Source organism: Dermacentor silvarum, chromosome 6 (assembly GCF_013339745.2).
Source record: "Dermacentor silvarum isolate Dsil-2018 chromosome 6, BIME_Dsil_1.4, whole genome shotgun sequence".
In the NCBI taxonomy this organism is placed as follows: Eukaryota; Metazoa; Arthropoda; class Arachnida; order Ixodida; family Ixodidae; genus Dermacentor; species Dermacentor silvarum.
In genome coordinates, this window is record NC_051159.1 from 14,387,972 (window position 1) to 14,411,209 (window position 23,238).

Here is a 23,238-nt window from a genome sequence, read left to right on the forward strand (position 1 = left end):
TTGCTATCGCATTCATTGCTTCGCCCTTAGGGCGAAACTGTGACATTTTTTACTTCGCAGTAGGGTCAACACGTGACCCTGAGTGACAACGTATTGACCGATAATGTTTGGTTCGCAGCAGTTTCAAATCAATGCGCACCCGTTCAGCTGCGCTGCTGCCCTGCACCCGGCAGCATTAAACCTACCGCGCGCTCGGATGTGGCGATCGCGTGTTGCGCCATTACTTCTTGATGTCAGTCGTGCTGCGATGTTCTCTTCTAATTATTCCTTCCTCCATGCCCACCCTCCTCAGTAAGCGCCATTTTTAACATACAGGGTGTTCATTTTTAAGTTTTACGGAATTTTTAGAAATCGCCTGTGGCAGGTAGCATAATTTTATCATTGAGCTGGGTTATTCGATGAGGCGCAAATTCGCACGAGAAATCGAAACACATATTCAACTAATTAACAAAAAATCACTGCTTAACTTCTTAGTTAATTACTTTACGACACATATAACAATTTACGAATTGTAGCCGGTGATCTTGTCAGGCGTATCCACTTGCAATGAATTTCCAGAATGACACCAGTTTGGAGATATGCGCCATCATACTCGCCGTAAAAATGCACTGTTGTTCCACTTAATTTTTTTACCAAAATGCATTGAAGCACAAAAGTAACTGTAACGTCCATGTATTTCGTCCCACACTTTGAAAAATAGTATCTCGAAACTGGTGTCATCCTGGAAATTCATTTCAAGTAGATGCGTCTTGCAAACTCACCGGCTACAATTCGTAAATTGCGATATGTGTCATAAAGTAATTAACCAAGAAGTTCATTAGTCAATTTTTGTTAATTGGTTGAATATGTATTTCGATTGCTCGTGCTACTAATGTCCACCGCTCAACGATAAGAATTATGCTACCGGCCACAGGCGACTTTAAAAATTCCGTAGTAGTTGTCACGTAGTAGTTACGATGAAGAAAACAGTCGCAAAACTGTGAATGACGAAACGGACTTTTTAATGGGCGAGCCTGTGCCCACAAAAGCAAGTTTCACTCGAAGCACAACGATAGCGGCGAACACAATCGGCGATCGTCGAAATCTGATCAGCGGCGAAGCGCGTCGGCTTTTATACATGAGTCATCGAAGGTTCCAGAGTAATCTCTGGTACCCGCGTGTCTTCCAGAAGGTACTAGACAATTGGCGTCGCTCATACAATCAGATTACATAAGCGTCGGTGACAACTGACAACGGATAGAAGCATCGATAACGTTCGAGAAAATTCCGATACATGCAGGCGCTTCCTGCGCCGAGTGATAACGTTTAAGGTGGCGGTCCGGCAGCACCAGCCCCCCGTTTTGAGTACCCTTGGAGCAACCGCGGTGGCTCTTCTACTTAGGATATAAAGTTGTGGTATATACCATAAAAAAGCTTAATTCTTGTATATTCTAACTATAGATAATATTAAGAAATTGATTAATGTGATTTAGAAATAAATGTTCAAGAACAAGCATGAGATGCATGGTTTTTGCGAACTGTGTCTCAGTTGTGACCATATTTAGAAGAAATTACCGCATTTACTGCATTGCGGCTTGCTCTGTAGCTTTAGGACATATTTATTTCCTAGACGCAGCAAAACAATGTTAAATTTTTACTTTTTGGATAATTTGCTTTTGAAGTTTGCCAAAATATCGCAACTTCTGTTGTAAACAGCCCGGCAACTAAACGCTCAAGGAAGCTAAATTTTGGACAAATTAGAGATCAAGCAATTTCCAATTGGGATGCAAAATTTCATTTATGTACCTTTCTTGGCTTTCCTAATAATGCGACCGAAATTAAGCAATATTTAGAATTCTGGTCCTACTTTTGCCCATTTTTGCGGGAAGGTACTAAAGCTACGAAGGTGTGGTGTAAAACTAATAAAAGTACATGAATTAAATTTAGCGTCCTACATGGAAATTCCTTGAACTCTAACTGTCCAAAATTTAGCTTTCTAGAGCATGTAGTGGCCGGGCTGTTTACAACCGAAGTTGCGATATTTGGCAATCTTCAAAAGCAAATTATCCAAAAAGTAAAAATTCAACATTATTTTGCTGCGTCTAGGAAATAGATAAATATGTCCTAAAGCTACAGAGCAAGCCGCAATGCAGTAAATGCGGTAGTTTCTTCTAAATATGGTCACAACTGAGACACATTTCGCAAAAACCATGCATATCATGCTTGATCTTGAACATTTATTTCTAAATCACATTATTCAATTTCTTTATAATATAAATAGTTGGAATCTACAAGAATTAGGCTTTTTTTATGGCATATACGACAACTTTATATCCTAATTAGAAGAGCCACCACGGTTGCTCCAAAAGTACTCGAAACGGAGGGCTGGTGCCGCCGGAGTGGGACCACCACCTTAACATTTGTTAGCCGGTGAAAAGCGGTCACCGGGGAAAGATAAACAAGTACACGTGTCAATATGAACACTCTGTATATTGCTTATTCCTTCACTAGTCACTAGTGGCAATTATAGTTGACCTCTAACAAATTAAACATTATTCTTTATCAAAATTTATACGCTTGCATGTCTTATCCGGGTTCCACCTTTCAAACGTTACAATAAGTACTTACGTGAATAGATAACTGTGTTTCAGCCTTTTTAAAGCGCCCGAAAAAAAAAGTCGATTAATCGACGAAAAACCCCGCATCGAAATCGATTAATCGATGATACGCTAAAGCGACGAACGATTAATCGTTAATCGATTAAAACATTTAATCGACCATCCCTACAGTGAAAGCGTTGCATCTAAAGGCGTGTGCTTAGTTGTCGGATTTATTTTTTATGTGGTGATAAACCATTTTACTTCCATTAAACGTTCATGTACTTAGTTGAGTATACATAACTATCGACTATCTGGTGGAGTACCTTGTTATAACAAAGTCATGTTCAGCATGAAAATAACTTTATTATATTCAATATTCATTACAAGCATATATTCATTACACACTGATATCAGTGGGAAACGTTTTATATTTACTTCGGGGGGGGGGGGGGGGGGTTAAATCCAATAATCTGTCCCATCCATGTTCATTACATCGAGGTTAGACTGTATCTTTTCCACTGTGTTACACAAATACTGTATTCTTGGCATCCTGAATGCCAGCATCCAGCAATGGGAATCTATTGCTCTATTAACCTTTTGCAGTTGATTAAATGAGAATGTTGCCAGGCGCCTGCACAAAGCGCTCATTAAGTTTTTTATCAGCAGTGTCATTATTATACGTAAGCTTACCACTACATGACATCATGATAACACCGGTTTTATTAGAAGTGTTTTCCGAAAACACCATTTATACTAAGTGTCATCCTTTTGTGTGGGGGAAGCACTTTACACAACTTGGAAAATGTGTGCCAGTACTCCTTTCTTTTAAGTTGTTGCGGTGACATCCTTTAGCTGGCGTGTCCGGCAACGCTTTTTTTCATGCAGGTTTTTTCCCGGATGTTGGAGGCAGCTATGTGTTGCCACGGCTACCGGGAAAGCTGGGCCTCTACCTGGGCTTGACTGGACAGCGAATGACCGGCTGGGACGTCCTCAAGGGCCGCATCGCCACACACTTTTCCTCGTCCCAGAGGGTGAGAGAGGGCCCTTCATCTCTTGAGGTCACTCGGTGGGCAGAACATGGAATGAGAGTGGGACAAGACAGATGGGTGCATGGATTTACCACAATGACTGTGGCATTCTGCTGCTGAATTTTATTCCAAGCCGCCAGAGCTGCCTTTCGATGAGGCATAAATCCAAAAACGACTGGGTGCTTAAACTTAGGTGCATGCCATTCCATGCCACGCTGTTATTCTTAAATCTGACCAAGAATGACCAAATTCTTTACTGTGGAATACTTCACAAAAAAAGCAATGTAGGCAGTATTTTTTTAGTATTTATTTACAAAATTTCAACTGTATCATTGCAAAAATTGACCTTGACAGAACTATACAAAGAAATGGAAAAAAAAAACAATTTTGAATTTGAATACATTGCCGATGAGATAATCAAAATTTCCAGAAAATGAGAAGTGTCGTCGACAAGCAGAGATCGGCATTGGTTGTTTTTACCAGAAACGCGTGGACGAACCCATCTTGTCCATGTCACGAAAAGGGTTGAAGAACTCCAGGTGGTAAAAATTAATCCAAAGCCCCCCCATAACCAACACTGCAACTTTGGAACAAAAAACCCCCTTAGGCGTAGTTTATTCAGAAAATCGGCATACTCGTGTGCCCTTTGTACACCAAATAGTTCTCTCTTTTGCAAAGAGAACGAAGATGATGGGATCGGTAGACAATTGCAAGACCATTATCACTGGCTAGACTGCCGTGCCATCTGATGCAGCAAGTCTACGCGTGCGTCCTTCTCACATAAATATTGTCAGCATTATTTTAACAAAGGGCAGCGGAACAGATTCATGATTTTGATTTTTTTATTGAGCTGTGTTGCATCCACGCCTGTACTCAAAATCACTTTTGAGATGAGGAACAAAATCTACTTGTTTATGTACAATATCACTCGGTGTCGTGTCCGCAGCATTATGCAAATTTTAAAGCTCACAGGTTGGCATGTAAGAGAGTGTAGAAAAAGGACACCACATTCATTGTGTCACACCCAATGCGCGTGCTAGCAGCAGATCTAGCAGTTCCAATAAAAAATTTGATTAGCCTAAAGCCGAGGCAACCTACCGTAAAATACCACGGAAGCGCCCATGCCACTTTCACTGAAAATTAGGTTAATCTAGATATGGGCGCTTGTCCGGTCGAAGTAGTAAAAACCAAGATGGTGGCCACTGAAAAACTTCGAGGCAGGGCTACGGTGGCTACGGAATCGAAGAAAGCATGTTTATTTTCAAATGGTAAATGATGGGGTACCCTAGCGCTTACTCATCGTCACTGAAACCAGCGAACGACTCTTACGAGTCGGTGCAAAATAGGAGGTCAATGCATTCGTCGCTGACACTCGTGCAACTTGAACAGACCACGGACTCTCCGGTGCCTGCAAGTCGGTTATGCAGGTGCCCGGCCTCGCTGCTGTCCAACACAACACTGATCCCACACCCCTTGAAGGATCGCACGGCCATCACAAAGCTCAGCACGCTTTGGCACGAAGGCTTCCTGATGTTCCCCTTAGGAGTCTTCTCTCCCTTCCGCATGAGTTCAGCTCATGACATGCGGAGGGCGTCCTTGAACGACTTGTTCTAGTAGACGTCTGCACCCTGCAGGATTCCTGTATACCCTCCTGGAATGTGCACGATGCTGGTACTGGCGGCTTCTCCTGCGTCGACAACTGCCTTCATTTTGTAGATGGGGGCTCGGTCAATGACCAGGGGGTGGGCGCTTAACATATAACTTTCAGAATTCTGAAGTTTTGGGAATGTTAATACCGTCGAATCTCGTTAATTCGAACACGCTTAATTCGAACTGCCGGTTTATTAGAACTGACGCTGTGGTCCCATCAAAGTTATGTGTATTTCAGTGGGCGAAAACGCTCAGTAATTCGAACGCGAAAGCACTTGCGACGGTTAATTCGAACAAACCGCGGACCGACAATGCTCTCAGCAGCGCGCCAAATAACGCGGCGGCGCCTCTGACCGGCATTGCTCCGACACCGCCATAGAGCAAAAGCTTAGGAGAGACTCCTCAATGCAGCGGCGGTGGCCCAGTCCGGCCAACAAAACTGCCCACACTGGCAAACGCTCGCTTCTCGATAACGGCAGAAAACAAAACGAAACTTCAGGGAGCAGGCTAATCTGCGTCGGGCCGGCTGTACCGGCGGCAGGCACGCATGGATACACTCGAAGGTGAGGGAGCTGCGAGGGAGTTGAGGGAGAGGGGAGCCACCGAAGCCACTGCAACAAGAAGCGGCGGAGTTGCCAAGGCCAAGGCCAAATCTGCTTCCCTGCCGCCCTCCTCCCTCACCTTCGACGGTCTCCGCAAGCACCTGCCCGTCGCCATGCCAGTGCCGTCTGCTCCCTGAATTTTCGTTTCTGCCGTTATCGGGAACCGAGCGTTGGCCGCGGTGGGCGGTTGCGCTCGCTATGCGCTTGCACGCTGCGATATTTCATGACTTGCAGCGTTCGTGTATAGTGCTATGGTGCTCGAATACTTAAAAAATACGTCCTTTCTTTAACTCGAACTTCTTGTATTTTGAACAAATTTTCGGGCCCCTTCGAGTTCAAGTTATCGAGATTTGACTGTACTAGGGACTTGTGTGAAACTGGGCGCTTCCACGTTATTTTACGGTACTCTCTCTCTCTTGCATTTTTGCTGAGTGGTGCACTTCAGGTGACGGTCTCGCATGCGAGCTGTTGCATTCGATTTGTTTTGCGCAGCGGACGATTCTGAGCGTTCTGCACAAGAACACCTGATTAGCAGTGTAAGTCAGTGCCATAATCACGACGATGAAAGAGCATGAATGCGGCACTGAAACACGGTAAAAAATGCGGTAGATTGCGTATGGCCCTTGGCGCTCCTCACCCGTCTCCACTCTACATGCCTGTCACCACGTAACCACAACCGTTCTTATATCACAGTGCTTCACCCCTTCACTCTTTTGGACGAGAAGCTCTCGCATCCCCAAACCAGTTAGGACGATTGTGGCTTGCCCTTGCGGAAATTGTTCTCCTCTTGAGCGTATTGGACGAGAAATGCTTGTCTGCGGCCTGATGTACGGCCTGATGGCAGTACGTGCCTGATGATTTCTTTCTTCTTCTACAGCGGGAGCGTGCTTTTCTTGTGGCAATCGGCATTTTCATAATGGCGTCTGACAGAGGAAATGCATGTATCGCCGGGCCGTCTTCTGGAAAAAGAGGCATTTCTTCATCTTCTTCCGACAATGATAGTTCAGAAACCGAGGTGTACATCGTTTCCGGAAGTGAAGACAAATGTGATGATGTCTGAGGTCAGCAGATTCTCGGACGAAGACAAAAAGGAAACCTCAGAGGATGACATCGCAAGTGCACATCTGTGGACTATAATCAACGTAACGAGTGTTCCATCGAAGCCTCCACTGTTTGCTTTTTTCTGTACTGTACCTTCTAAGCAGTTTACAGTAAGCTCACCAGCTGAATTGTTTGAATATGTTGGAGCTTTTCTACAGGATGAACTGGTTTTGGTAGTAGTCTATGAAATTAATCGAAAGCAGTTCTGTGTAATTCCCTGTTTGGAGTTGTACCACACACTGCCAAAGCTCTCTTAGTCAAATAACACACTGTTAGCCTGCGCACCTAATGTGATGGTGACAAAAATCTGTATATATATAATATATTCCTTCTGTAATTTTTGTTGATTACTAGCAGGCAGTTGGTGCCGTTTAGACCATGGTGTAACATGGTGCCATGTTGTTGTAGATTATATAGGGGCATTAGCTGCAGTACTAACTTGCTTCACATTTTGGCTTTTGTGTCCACAGATGGAGCACATCGAAGGTGACCTGATGCGACTGAACACACCAAATATCTCGGACATTGACAAGATTCTCGTCAAACATCAGGACCAGGTGAGCATTGTCATAAGACGATCAGAACACGTGAAGCTCCAAAGAGTAAGACTTCAGTTTGCTTGCTGCCAGCTCTTGCTCCTGTATTCTAGCTTGGGGTTGCGTCTCTAAAGACCTTCTAGCTCTCTGCACGTAGGCTGCACATGTGCAGTTGATAACAGAACAACACAATGGCAGTGCCGATAATCGGAACGTGCCTTGAGTGTCAATAAAATTTCTATCACAATAAAAGCAACAAGTATAGAGAAAAATGAGCATGCAGCACTACCAAAATTATGTTCAGAATAGCTGGTAATGATTAGTTCATGATGACCGGTTGTAAAAATGCTTTCTGGAGGACATTTACCAAATGAGGACATGGCCTTTAAGTACTTCTATAACTCTGATAGGATGTCTTTCAGATTCTGCTCAGTATCAAAGGCTGAAAATTGCATACTTTGTAGCAACGCATCCTAACCATAATAACTACTCAAAAACTGACGCTTCATATTTGAAGTAGACCGTACTGACCTGTGAAACAATAGCAGCAACTCCGATGTGGGTTTCTTCCTTTTTTTCTCGGCCCAAGTGCGAGAAACATGTAGCATTGTTGCTGCAATCTGCGAACAGTTTTGAATGAGCCTGGTTGATGGCTTTACAGCATACAGATGCAGTGATAGCTCATGCACAAGCTTGGCGCCATGCTGCTGCATTCAGTGATGGATGTGCAACATGCATCAGATGTTGGACGCTTGTTGCAGTGTGAAGCTGACTTCCGGAAGGAGTTCATCCTCAAGAAGTACATGGGCCGCATCAATGCCGCCTTTGATGCCCCGAGTGTGGAGCATATCATCGAGAACCTCAAAAAGGACAACTCGGACTGGGCCAAGGAGCAGCTCACCACTCTCAGCAAAATGGTGAGTGTTGAGATGATGCCCTTCAGCTTGCTCGAACAACACGAAAGCAATTGCAGAAGTGCAGCGTGTTAATAGAAGGGCAGCGTGATATTCCGCATGGTCACTTATGACTTGCTTCACATGTGCTGACATGAGAAATTTTTGTTTTTTGTTTAGCAGGTGCATGTCAGTTCGCTAATCACTCAGTGAGGCATCATTTGGTGCAGTGTGAAACATGTAACGCAGGTCATGACAAGTGTTGGTGATTATTCCCCCTGTGGGACTAATAATGCAGTTCTTTCCTAAGTGCAGAAGCTATATCCTTGTGGTAAATTGAATGCAAGTGAAAAGTTCCTTGTGCTTTCAATGGGTGATGTTCAAATCCAGCCCCAAACAACCGTATCCTCGGAGTAACAAAAACAAATCTCAAGGGTTACGCATTCCAGAGCCAGAAATGCATCGTGGTCGCCATGTTTTTGACATCACCTATTGCAAACACGGTGGCACCATCTCTCCAAACCATCAAGTGCAAACGAGCACGGCTCAGCATAAAAAGCAACAGGAGCGACAGAAAAGCACACACAGACAGCTCTGACACATAATAATCTTTATTGCATAAAACGTAATCAACCAAGGCAAATATGTAACAGGAAACACAAAAAGACAATAATGCTCTAAACTCATCACATTTGATAAAAGAAATATGCGACATTAGTATACAGAAAATTGATGCACCCATATGTCCCAGCTAGCTGACAAGGAAACCAGTCGTATGTTCAGCATCTTTGCACACGTCTCCAGACATTTGTTTAAAAAAGTGTTGCAAATCAGCACTGTCTGTGTGTGATTCTCTATTGCCCCTGTTCTTTCATGCTCTGAAATTTCAAGATGAATAAAAACTAACTAGCCTGGCTTTCAATTCTGTCATTTGCAATGCCCACTTAAACTTTAAATGTTAAATCATCATCATCATGAGCCTGTATTTATGTCCACTGCAGGACGAAGGCCTTTCCCTGTGATCTCTCGAAGACCTCTCCCTGTCTAGCGCTAGCTGATTCCAACTTGCGCCTGCAAATTTCCTAACTTCATCACCCCACCTAGTTTTCTGCTGTCCTTGACTACGCTTCCCTTCTCTTGGTACCCATTCTGTAACTCTAATGGTTCACCGGTTATCCATCCTCATAAGCCTGCCCAGCTCCATTTTTTCCTCTTAATGTCAACTAGAATATCGGCTATCCCCATTTGCTCTGGTAAATATAAAAATGTTAAAGAAAATGTTAAATGCTTACTGGTTATTGATGACACAATAACAAGACCTCGCAAAGACCTGCTGCAGCAAACGTGTTAATGGGCTGGTGGACAGTGGGCAAAATCCTGGTGGTCATGTGTTATTGCAAATCATTGACATGCCAGTCGGTCTAGTGAGTTGTGGACTTAGGCCACGTCATGCTACTGCATGAGTGCACTAAGCCATCACCAAATCAGTCCTTCACTTGTGAAAGCGAGAAATTGTCATCCACCCGACTGTAGCCCAAAGCTATGCGATGGGTTTCTCGGAAAGAAAGCTTCGCAGTTGAAAAAAAGTTTGTCCTGGTCCACGATTCAAACCCGGGACTCCCACCTAATCTACTCGACTGTAGCACAGCTTCGGGCAGCTGCATGTAGCCACACGAAAGCACTTCTCTCTCTCTCTTGTTTGCGGCGTGCTGCGCAGGCACCCACGCAGCGAGGACCACGACATACTTTGCTCGCGGCACAGCGTGCTGTCTGTTCAACCACATCGCCATTTCACCGGTTTTACGACAATATGAAAGAGCCAATCGTAGAGCAGAAGCGAAAGACCATCACTTTGTAACACAAAGCAGCAATCGTAAAGGCTGTTGCATCAGGTGGCTGAGAAGTTGCGTGTTGCACACAGTGAACATTTATTTCTTCTGAAAATTTGTTGCCGGCGTTTTATTAAAATTTCATAGCATACATGGCCATGTAGCAGTATGGCAGGCCATAAAGTTGTTCCCTGCTTTGCATGTTTAAAGTGGTGCACCCTGCTGGGCATATGGTGGCAGTAAAGTGCAATAATGAATACAGTATAGACAACTTATAACGTAACCGTTTATATAGTGCAGGACCGGATATAGTAAGGTCTTTTCAGACTCCCGTTAATTTTCCCATAGCACTCCATGTATACGCATACCGTTTACAGTGCAGCCGCGTGAGACGAAATACCGGTTATAATGCGGCTTCCGCAGGAAAATCTTGCAAACAATGGTGGCAGCGAGCACGCTTCTCAACAAGGTGCGTGCTCTCGCCCGGCGTGTGCATTATTCAATGCAATCAAACTCTCGTTAATTCGGACTTATTTGGCCACACATCGGTTAATTCGGACAACTTTTGGAGCTCAAGGAGTGCCGTAAATGTGCGACGCAAAAGAGCAAGAACGGCGCTAGCGTCCAACTGAAACGAAGCGGCGGAGTCCGCATCACCACAGCCATCAGTTGAAAACGTACGTGAATGACAGCAACGCCGGAACGCTTCGAGTCTATTTCTGTCTTTAAAGCCTGTATTCTTGCTTTTACCGCTGCGCATAACACCGCGTTGGCCGCGGGCTTTCGTAACTGCGTAGTCGTAATCCACGATGGCGTCAATAGCGGCCGCGGTTTTCTCCGCAGCAGTTGCGGCGAACAGTAGTTTTGTTTTTACACGGTGCGCGCGTCAGCCGCATGCCTAAGAAACTGCGTAGTCGTCATCGATGATCGCATAGATCGCGACCGCGGTTTCGACCGCCAGTTGCAGCGAATGGTAGTTAATTCGTCCAGACTTGGTTCGTGCGTCGGGCACGTGCCTTCAGCACCGCAAAGTCGCCGTTCATAATCGCGTCGATAGCGGTCACGGTCTTTTCCGCAGCGGTTGCGGCAAACTGTTGTTTTGTTTTAAAGAGCACCGGCTACATCGCGATTATGTTTTCGCCAGATCACTGGCGAAAACGTAATCGCGATGTGCGCGCTGTAGTACAAAGCGTGTCTACATGCTTGGTCTACATGTTTGCATACGTGCAGGGCTTGAAAATCATTGTTTTGGTTATAGTGCGGTACCGCTTATAGTGCAGATATTCGGCGACTTATGTTATAAGTGGTCTACACTGTATAACGAAGCAATATCAGCTCCCCTTTACCTTCGCTTTAACAAGATTCGACTGTGGAGGAGAAGGAGCTTTGAGTGGAAGCAGATACTGTGAGCATACACCACAGCATGCCTGCCAACTCTTGGATTTTGTAGCGAAATGCCTGATATTTAGAGCATTGTGAGGGCAAATATGTGAGCTCAGGTCAGCCGGACGTACTAAGGAATCACCCAAAGACGGAGAGGAACGAATTTAAACATGGACAGCAGACATGGGACTAGACACAAACTAAATACGGATAGTACATTACACAAGTTTGCTGCGCTATTGTCGCTAATCTCAGTCAAGTGCTACAACCACTCACAGTTCCAACCGCAGTAGTTGATCACAAGCCGCAACGGTGTGGTAGCGACGGCTGGGCTACCACACAGCACGTCGCTGTGACAGTGACGGGAGCCGGGGCGGAACCCGGTCTCGGCGGATGAGGAACGGCGATGAACGCTGTAGGGCGACCTATCTCGGCAGCAACAGGAGCTGGGGCGCAGTCCGCCTCGACAGGGCAGAACAGCGATGGACACCACAGCACAGCCTGTCTCGGGAGCATCAGGAGCCAGGGCGAAGCCCGACCATGGCAGGATCCGCCAGGTAGCTCAGCCCCCGAGTACAGCGAGACGGGACCACCGTGCTATCCCACTCCGCCCAGCTTGTCAGCCCCGTCGCTCAAGTCCATCTCGAGGGAACCGCGCCCCAATCACGCACACTCTCGTGCTCTCCGGTCCCACACACCGACACAAGCACTGCTTTCGACGCTCGCTCACTTCAAAATGCCATCCTCCTACCACACTTGTTTACAATTGTCATAGTGACACCAATAACCTTATAATTTTTATTTGTGTCCCATTTAGAGCGACGCTCATTTAAATAGTGCACAAAAAGTATAGTTGGCAACCAAATTTTCGTATTGTTCGGGCCTACCCGCAGTACGGCCAGCTACTCCATAGAACCAATGCATAACAGCTACAGAAATTCTGCGCACTTTTACAGCAAATATTAATTCAATAAAATCCTTGGAAATTTTCATTTGTCTGCAGCTCAGATCAGTATAATCGCAACTTTACAGCAGATTGTGTGTTTGCAGTATACTTAAAGAACAAAGTTTTATATCAACAGTCAACATCCTGGCACCATAGAAAACAAACAGCACAGAACAAACAGAGATCAAAATACAGTGCCCATATTATCTGATTCTCTCATCCTCTGTTTCTTTCATGCTATTTGCTATTCAATTTACCACCTCGCCTTACTTGCTCGTTTGGACATCTTGACTCATTGAAAACTTTTTGTATTTGTCAGCAAATTTTTGTATATTTTGGCCTTTGACTGTAGTATTGTATGAGTTTTAAGTTTGGCCAGGTCTGCTGCAGCGTTAGGATGCCTGACATCAGCGGGAGCAGTATAGGTCTCTCTCCTGAAAATGGAGTTAAAAGAATAGTCACTTGTGCTGTCATATGCATGACATGTGACTTCCCTCGCCCAATTCTGGTGCTCTTGAGTGACTCGCCTCGTGTATTTTGCCCTCAGAGTGTGAGTAATGTTTGTGTCTGCTTTCCGCAGTCACCGCTTTCCCTCAAGATCACCTTCAAAGAGCTTGAAGAAGGCATTCGGCTGACTCTACAAGACGCCCTCAAGATGGAGTTCCGTCTCTCCCAGCGCTTCATGCAGGACTCCGACTTCTACGAGGGAGTCAGATCAGGTTCGTCGCCCTTAATGCATTGTATTATTTAGGCGTGTGCAAATTGCAACTTTTGTGGCAGAATCGAATGAATCAAGCAGCACCAGTAGTGAAACGATTGAAATATCGAATACTTATCAAATAGTTTTGGAATAATGAACTGCCATTCTCACCACCAATCTTCAACTCTTAGTAGAGTCACAACATTAGCAAGTTTCTATCATTGCACTGCACATTATACATAGTACACAATTGCTGTGCAGACAACTCCAGTATAATTTCTTTTTCAGTAAGTAAGGCAGTTTCTGTCGACTGCCCTTTCATAAAGCCATACTACATACTAGTGATCAGTTTGTATTTGATTAGAAATGATGTCATGCGGGTATGTACTAGTTTTTCAATATCCTTAGAAAGAATGGGCAACACGGATATTGATCGCTAGGTTAACTCGTTTTTATCACCACCTTTGTGCAACATTATTACCTTCACAACCTGTGGTTTTTTCGGGAAGGAGCTGCTCAAGAATATTAAGTTAGAAATGTGTACTGATGCAAGTAAACTCAAGTTCAAGACATGCATAATTGGTGTGATCTCAAATCCGTCGACATCGCAACATCTGTTCATGATAGACGTAAAAGCAGTAAATACCTCATTTTTCGTAGTCGACGCTAAAACCGTAGATTGATAAGTCCTGCAACTGAGGTAACTTAATTAGAATCATGAGTACTGTTTACTAAGATTGTTAAATAGGCATTAAAAGTATTTGCAAGCACCTTGTTTAATAAAACTTTATCAACTAATGTGATTTCGCTTGTTGTCTTATTCGCATCTCTTCGTCCGAAAAAACCATTAATACACCTCTAGGCAACAATGGATGTCTTTATTACGTCATTATTGAACAAATTATGTAAATACTGTCTCTTCTCTCTATGCAAAAAAATTCTGTTTACTTTGTTTCATGCGCTGCTTCTTCAGTTGTGATGTCAATAAAATTTGTGTATAGGCAGTTCTTGGTTCGAATTTCATTGATAAAATTTTTATTTATCCATGGTGCTTTTGCATTCAGGTTTAACTACTTTGTATTTAGAGCATTTATCATCATCATCATCAGCCTATTTTTATGTCCACTGTAGGACGAAGGCCTCTCGCAGCTGTCTACAATTACCCCTGTCTTGCGCTAGCTGATTCCAACTTGTGCCTGCAAATTTCCTACCATTTATCATAGGCATTCTTAAACCTAGCGCAGAAGTATTCATGAGCAGTTTCTGGGTCTGTGGTACGCACCAGTTCTGACCAATCCATTAGCGATATTGCCTCACGAAAATTCTTCAGGCTGTATATATTGACATGTATAACTGTTTGTGGCAGACAATGTTTGCATGTTGTAAGTGATCACTGGCCCATTAAAAGAAATATTGGAAGGTGATCACTTATACGAGCACTCACAAAATTTGATAAAAATGGTAGAATGGTGGATATTGGTTGTGAAGATGTCAATTAATGTCGATGTATCTGTTAAAATGCGAGTCAGACTATTAATAACATTTTCAAAACCATTTGATTCGATTGTCTTGCTAAGTGCCTGTCGAGAAGCAGAAACCTTTTAATAAATCGATGTTTAGGTCTTTTGCCAGAATTAACTTTTAACCTTTATCATTCACCCAGCTCAAGTACTCGCTCCTGGTGGTCAATATTGGAAGCAGAACACATTATCGTTGCACCGCACTGTGAGCACTTCATAATCCGACGTAACAAGGGAAAGAGATGCAACAATGTTGCAACGGAACGTGCTTTTTGCTATTAGCACAACGCCACCTCCTCTTCGACATGACCGATTCATAAAAAAATGTTCTGTAGCCGGGCGACTTGAGAACTTATGATACGCATTCATACCATGTTTCTGTCAACATCAGTATGTCAGGAGCCAAGCCTAACGTAGCGATGAGTGCAAGGTTCTGTTCTTCTGTAATACGGGCATGCGCATTAAGGTGGACAAAAGAAAGGCAGTTCTTATTTTTGCCATATAGGCAATATGTGTATATATATATATGCTGCGTGCATAGTGCTTCCAGACATGATGTCATCATTAGAAGCCGTGAAACCTTGATTAGTCAATTTTATCAAGGTCAGAGACATGCATTATTTGCAACAACCGTAAGATTCAGTCTTCTGAGCAAAGATCTTCCCATCCCACGTCGTAGTGGGATTCTTTTCTTTGTGTGATCAACATGCACAAAAGTTTTTTTTTTCTTTTTTTTTTCTTTTTTTTTCAATTTGGGGCACAGGTGTACATTGACATACACAGCCCAAGACTTCGTGTAGCCAAGATCAGTGGCCGACAGTCAAAAACACTTGTGTACTTTTATTTAAGCGCCTGTTAAAGAACTACAGATAATAACAATTAATCTGGAGTCCTCCACTACGGTTTGCCTCATTATCATATTATGACCCCCGATTTCTTTGAGTTCGATGATTGAGGTGACTGTAGGTTCTTGAAGGATGCCTTTGTCCTGCAGTGTACACGAAATAGGCCGATGATGGTGACAGTAGCCCTGTAATGTTGCACCCAGCGTACAGTAAAATATGGCACGTACTGTTGTGCATTGTTGACTTGACCGGAACGCCCTGTTCTGCCTGCGTGCAGTGCTAATCGACCGCACGGGCACTCCCAAATGGAGTCCAGCAAGCTTGGAAGAAGTCACGGACGAGAAAGTCAACTCCTACTTCGAGCCACTGCCGAGTGACAAGGAGCTCAGGCTCTGAGCAGCTGCGGATGAAGCGGGCAGCGTCTTCCCTGTTGCCTTTAACCACTCTTTTTTTTTTTTCATTTTCTTTTTTTTACTCCTCCAACTCGGCTCCTCCGTTCCGTTCTTCGTGCCTGCTGTCGATCAACCTTGGTCAGGGTTGCTGGTTCGGACCTAGCGCGCAAGTGAGGCTGAAGAACTAACGAGCTTGAGCGTCTGGGCAAGAGCTATGATCTGCTGCTAGGAAAGCCGGTGGTGTTCATCATGGTAAAACAGAATGACAGACGACAGACCGACAGCCTACGTAGGGTGAGCTCTGTCTCGTGTAGTCCAGTGCTCTTCATCTGTCGTGCTGTTTAACAGCAGTGGAGTCAAACACATCCACCTCTAAGGCCAGTGATGGTCTCCTAGGAGCCAGCATTCTTTTGAGATCTTGTTCGGTGGAGTGCTAGCCCTGACTTCTATGCTTCTCTTGCTTTTCTATCAACAGCTGAAGAAGTTTTATTTGCTTTTGCATGGTGAAAAAGCAGTTCAATTGTGCAGTGTCGCAAACATCGTTCTAAACAAAAATGTCTCGGGTGGGGTAACCAGACGACTGTCCCACTTCAGTCAAATTACTTTCATGCTCTGTTTGCTAAGAGCCATGCATACGTGTTGAATTTGAATGGGCTGAAGTGACTGTACGTGATTTTAACGTGAATGCAGAGGGTTGGTTTGTGTTGTTGAGCTAGCATGCCTTGAAGTTCTGTACTCTGCCCGAGCAGCGATCCTGTAAATCTATGATAGTGTTACTTGGACAAACCGTAGTTCCGGCCAGTGCTTTAAGTTAGACACAATTTTCATGCTGTCGATTTGGGTTTGTGCGGGAACATTATGGCCCCCAAGCACAGCTGTGACAAGCACTTGAAAGAACTTGCTGCTGTCAGTAACCTACTTTTTTAGTGAAACAGTTTATTAAAACTGTAGGTAAGTGCCAGAAATGTTTACTTTTCCTTTGTACACATTCATAGGCTTTTGAGAGCAAACTTTTGTTTACGGTGTTATGCCTCGCATACACATTCATCAAAAGCACAGCAGCGCCCCTGAATCTTGCACATGCAGCTAGTCAGCTTCTTCAGAATCTCTTTTGATTCTCACAGACCTGCACCCCAACAAACCTGAGCAGATTGTCACACTACTGCCCCCTGCAGAAGACAATCCAGTGCAAATTTTAGTGTGGACTTACCCTTGCACTCAGAGCTTAATGTCACACATTTAAGTTAGCTGTTTATCTTACAGCTTAGTCAAAGTGCATGCCGTGAAAAACTACACTTGCCAACTTTGTTTTTATTGGGAGTGTAACAGAGCTGTCTTCATGCTTGCTTCAACTAAAGTACACAGATCGAGGCCCATATTCCCAAAAATTATCTTACAGAAGAGCCTTTCCTTAGTGACGGGCATTCGTGTACGTAACGCTCATAATAGCAGTCGGTGTGCCAACAAGTTCACTGTAGCGGTGACCAATAACCTGGAACTCTTACGTATGAAAAGTTTTTTCGAATGTGGGTCCAGTCACTTTCGTTTCACAAAGAAGAGTTTTCATATTATAATTATTAGAGGGCACTGTAATTACTCCGACACCATAAGAATTGTGGGTTTCTCTACGATTTGGCAAGGATTTATTGAGAAAGCATATTGCAGTTTCTTTGTGGTTATTTGCCGTTCAACTGCATTGCACCCCACAATGACTTTGTTGTGTAATTTCCAGGATATAAGCGGATCACAATGAGTTTATATGCTGCTAAAGCTGGACAGTGTTGCCATTGGCAAGTAACACCCACAGCGCCTAATTGTTTTTGTGAACCTAAACAAATCATTTTTGTTCGCGATGTTCTGGAAACCATCAAATGACAGAACTTAGAGGGTATATGAGACCATTTTTTGCTGCACAATAAATTTGCCATGAAAAAAAAAAAGAGCCTCAGAAACATTATAAGAATCCACCGAGTCATTTGAATACAAAAGGACGAATTTCAGGCACATTGATCTCTGCATATCATTCCCATCCTGGAAAAACATATGTGCATGTGCCATATGCAGACACTAGCGCCACATTTCTCTGTTCTTAGCACGAAACTCTTATGGGTGCAAGTATATAGCTGCATCAGACTTCTTAGATTGGCTGTAATGGTTACAGGGCAGCAGAAGGAGGCCTTCATTCTATACATTAAATGAAAATTTTGCGATGCTGAGCAATTGCAAAGATGCTTGATATCTCATGAGGAAGTCGGCACACACATGTAAAAGGGGTGGAGAAGGTGTGAACGCAGCGCTCAAGCGACAAACTCCATTTGCCAAAACCAGTCTGCCCGGGAATGCCAACTCATCTTTCAATGTTGTGCTTTCTATGGCAGCGTGGTTTTTGCAGCACAGAGATTTGAGTGAGATTGTCATCAAACTTCGTATTGCTTTGTATCTCTCTCTCTCTTTTTTTTTTTTGGCACTAGGTTTCTAGTGCCCAGTGTTGTTCGAACGGCAGTTTGTTGTTTTTGTTTTAACAGGCCCTTGTTCTTCACTTGCGTGGGTTGTTTATTAGACCACCCAGTTTTGTGACACACACTAGAGGAAAGTTGCAGTGAGCGTTGTAGGGTGTGAACAAGCCAAGTGAGCGAGGGAAGCATGTGGACGACAGTGTGTCTATGAATGCACTGTTACCCCTTCACACAGTAGGGGCTTTTCGAAGAGAGAAGCAAAGTTTCAAATTAAAGCTTGAAAGTGCACTTAAGCAGCCATTGTGTCTTTTGTGTTTTTTTTTTTCCAAAGTACTGTCGAACCTCAACATATACACGAACATGGATATAACGAAGTAGACCCAAGATTTGGTTGGGGCTTGTCATATTTCAAAAGCATTCTACTGCTATAAAGAAAACCAAAAATAAAAGATATACCAAAAATAAGAGATTGGGAATAATACAGGTTGCAGTAAAGTGAATAAAGTCGAACCTTGACAAAGGTGCACTTGGCATAAAAATCCTTCATTACAGTCGAGCCCAACTATATCGAACTCGTTTATATCAAATTATCCCGTATATCGAACAATTTCTAAACACGGTAAATTTACATTGAGAATGTATCGCAAAAGTTACTGTTACATCGGACGAAAATAGCAACGACAACCGATATATCAAACTCCATGTGCCTCAAAAGTGCCCCAGCAAGTTGGCTTTCTCTCGCGGTGGCGGGGAAAACTGCCGGTGCCACCCTAGAAAAAGTGGTTTAGACCCGGCTGTGCACGGGCGAACACCCCCCTGCAAAAAATGATCCTGGCCTGCTCGCAGCGCTCACAGCCAATCAGAGGCCATCGTGCTTTCTCCGAGGCGCGGAGGCGGTTTGGAGCAAGCTGGCAGAGTTCCCGGGTGCCATCGACGGATCGACATTCGACGAGTTCGTCAGTGCGGACGATGATGTCGCCATCATGGGCCGGCTACAAGATGAGGACTACGTTGCAGACGTCGTGCCGACCACGAGCCAAAGCGACAGCAATAAGGAAATTGACGATGGCCCGTTGCCTACATCCTCCGAAGTGATTACTGCACTTGCGTTGGTCCGGCGCTATTGCGTGAATATAGAAGGTTGCGGCCTCAGCTGCTCCGACTCGTTGGACAACGTGGAGGCGTGCGTGCTGTCGCACGCAGCGAAGTCGTTGAAACAGAAGAAAATCCAGGACTATTTTGTTCCAAAGTAGGGCACGCAAGTAAGCCACCATATTAATAAAGTACTTTTCTTAATGGTATGTGATTTGCGTCATCAAATCCTATAGCGGGCCTATATCTAATTATGTCATATATCGAATGGCATAACGATTTCTTCCTATCAGTTGGTGACGCTACCACCAGCAGCGCTGACCTAAGATATATGAATGACCGAACTAACCAAACCATATTTTTAGAGCCAGTTTCAGATGGTGAGCTTGTAGCCACATTTCTAACCCTCAGCAATAGCAAAGCCCCTGACGCGGACAATATTCAAATAAAACCTGTAAAATATGTCATTGATATACTAGCACCATGCCTTACCTACATATTTAATATGTGTTTGTCTACAGGAATCTTCCCTCGAAATATGCAGATAGCAAAAGTTACAGTTGTATACAAAAAGGGTAATAGAAATGATATGTCCAACTACCGTCCTATCTCAGTTCTGCCTGTATTTTCCAAAGGCTTGGAGAAAATAATTTTGAAACGCCTGACCTCTTTCACTGACCGCTTCAACTTGATAAGCTCTGTACAGTATGGCTTTCGCAGAAACAAGTCTACAGAGCTCGCACTACTGGCCCAAAAGGAATTCATTCTAGAAAATTTCGAGTGTAGAAATATGGTGCTTGGGCTCTCTTTAGACTTTTCAAAAGCCTTCGACCTCATTAATCATGATATTCTGCTTCAAAAAATGGATCACTATGGCATAAGAGGTGTCACGCACAAACTAATCAAGTCGTATTTACTATACCGTACTCAATTTGGTGCCATCGGAGGAAATCATTCTTCAATAAAATGCATTAAAACAGGCGTCCCTCAGGGAAGCATCCTGGGACCGTTTCTGTTCATACTTTATATTAATGAGATTGTCCACATTGATAAAACAGCCCATTATATAATCTATGCTGATGACACGAGTTTATTCTTTTCGGGCAAATCATGTGCCGATTTGGGTAGTCGAGTGAATAGCGCACTGTCTGAAATTAATGCATGGGCCCAAATGAACTCCCTAAAACTAAACATTAATAAAACGAAGGCAGTTTTATTTCACCCCCGCCACGCATATGTCCAGTTACCCACCATTTTGTTAAACAACTCTAAAATTGAAGTGGTAAAAAGCTTCAAATCATTGGGCGTGTATTTTTCACAAAACATGACATGGGATGATCACGTGAACTACATTATTAATAAACTATCTAGGACAACAGGCATTATGCGCCGCCACTGCTACAATTTTCCTACCTCCGTTAACATACTCATATATAACTGTTTATTTTTGTCTCTATTAAATTACGCGTTTCTTGTATGGTCAACAACAACAGCTGGAAACATTAGCAAACTTACCGTCCTGCAAAAAAGTGCTCTACGCCTAGCCTGTAAAGTTCCATATCGCTACCACACTGTAGACTTGTTTAAGAAGTACCACATCATTCAGGTTACATCAATGTATGATTACAAGCTATGCCGTTTATATAAACACGGTTTGCTGAAAAATAATGATGACATGACTAGCCTAGCAAGGCTAGAGAAAAACATTCATGCTTATAATGTACGCCATCCTGAAGTGTGGTATGTCGCGAAATGTAGAACTAATTACGGAAATCAAATGTTAAAATTTCAATTGCCTACACTTCTAAACCACATAATAAAAGAAAATAACATTGACATATCTAGTACATCACCAAAACAACTGCGTTTAATGTTTGTATAATGATCTGATACGACGATTTCCTTGTTCTTTATGACTGCTTCGTAATCCCCTTTTCAAGTGACGTTTTATATCTTTTGTGTTTCCTTAGTAGGTTGTACTTCCTTAGCCGCACGCTTTTATGCTTTCCCGTGTGCTAGGGGGGTCAGGGCACCTCAAGCTGTTCTTACAGCTTTTACCTGCCCTCCTCGTAACTTTTTCTTGTTGCGGAATAAAAATTCAATTCAATTCAATTCAATAAACGTTTTTTGGCGAGTTCGATATACCCGGGCTCGGACTGTATATCCGACATTTGTTATAAGCATGTATTTTTACATGGTGATGTCAGTGAGAAACGTTTTAGATTTACTTCATTATATTTGACATTTCATTATATCCATGTTCATTATATTGAGGCTCAGCTGTATTTGTTCACTTGCTACTGCAAGTATGTATTCTCTTAGCAAAAGTGCCGAACACATGGTAACTTGAAATGGTATATTCTGGAGGGATGTGGTCTCACCACCAGGCTTGGCTTAGCTGTCCTGCAAGCAGCAAGCCAAAGTGCCAATCCCATGTGATCACACCAATTCCATGGTTGCCTATCAATGATAGTGCAAAGCATGTCTGTAACTTAATAACTTATCAGCATGGCAGGCCAACGACGGGCCATCAAAATTGACAGGAGACCCTTAGCTGACCTATAAGAAGCATCACGCTTGCATTTCTTTTGCGTAGACATGATTGCTAATTTTTTCACTGATAGTGTCATGTATGCTTACAACGAGTATCGGATATAACGAAGACATTTTCGTTTTGGATGCAACTTGGATGTGAGCCTATCGGAGGAGCCAGCTTGCATTGTACGAGTCCGTGAGTGTCATTCTGCACCTGAACCACTTTCTCTCCAAAGAGAATGAATCGGACGGCACAGAGCAATGACGTGACAACCAAGCAGTGCACTTCACCAATAATGCTCATCACGATAGACGTGTACATATAATTAGTGCGTATGCAGCGTTGTTCACCAATGCTTTAAGCATTTTAATGTTGGCAGAGGTGAGTTGCCATATAAAAATTATGCAGACTTCACGCAGTGCAAGAGTTGGTTAAGCAAAGCTTTTGCATCCACTCCCATGTTGGGACCACGCTGAAGCTTGTGTCCACTCGGCAAACCATTCGCCACATAGTTCAATCATGCACTGCAAACAATGCAGTACTAAAGCCACAAGACCCTGTTAAGATTTGCTTGAATGAACACATTCGTGGAGCATTTCTTGTGCGTCATTATGGCTTATGGAATGTTTGGTGCATAGCAGCACAAACGGTAGCAACTGCAACGAGTCGTCACGTAGGTCTCCAAACGGGGCACACGGCCGTCTTAGAGGTAATCTGTGGCGGGTGCAAAAGTGGGCAAGCCGAGATGGCTGCATCTTCATGGGCGCTAGAGGTCGTGTAACCTCGATTTTCAGAGACGCGGTGAAGCGAAGCGCACGAAGCGTTTGCTCTCTTGCGCTCTTTATGATAACATCGTCCCACTGCCGGCGACACTGTCAGTCGCCGGGGCAGAGTGGACACAAAAGCATCACAGGCTTCACTTCATACCGCCGATGTGAAGACATCGTCAATACAGCAGATCTTTGGTGATCGACTCTCAGCTTCAACAAAATGAACTTCTGTTCTCATTGAAATTCGTTTTTCTTTTTCTGATTGCCATATAATACAGAAAATATTACGACCCCTTCCTTCTAAAAAATATCCGCGGGCGACTGTATTTATTTGCATAAAGGTTCGAATATCAATAGTTAAACCTAGTATAACTAAGTTG

At 43.7% G+C, this 23,238-nt stretch overlaps 1 protein-coding gene across 1 annotated transcript in view; it reads left to right on the top strand.

Annotated features, from left to right (window-relative positions):
- Positions 1 to 18,760, top strand: part of LOC119455295 (3-hydroxyisobutyryl-CoA hydrolase, mitochondrial) — a 32,968-nt gene extending 14,208 nt beyond the window's left edge. Inside the window, exons 7-11 of the mRNA XM_037716690.2 lie at positions 3,465 to 3,610; positions 7,431 to 7,517; positions 8,258 to 8,413; positions 13,128 to 13,266; positions 15,890 to 18,760. Coding sequence (XP_037572618.1) covers positions 3,465 to 3,610; positions 7,431 to 7,517; positions 8,258 to 8,413; positions 13,128 to 13,266; positions 15,890 to 16,008 — 647 coding nt within the window. The 3' untranslated portion in view covers positions 16,009 to 18,760. The remainder of the gene's footprint in view (positions 1 to 3,464; positions 3,611 to 7,430; positions 7,518 to 8,257; positions 8,414 to 13,127; positions 13,267 to 15,889) is intronic.
- The last annotated feature ends 4,478 nt before the right edge of the window (positions 18,761 to 23,238 follow it).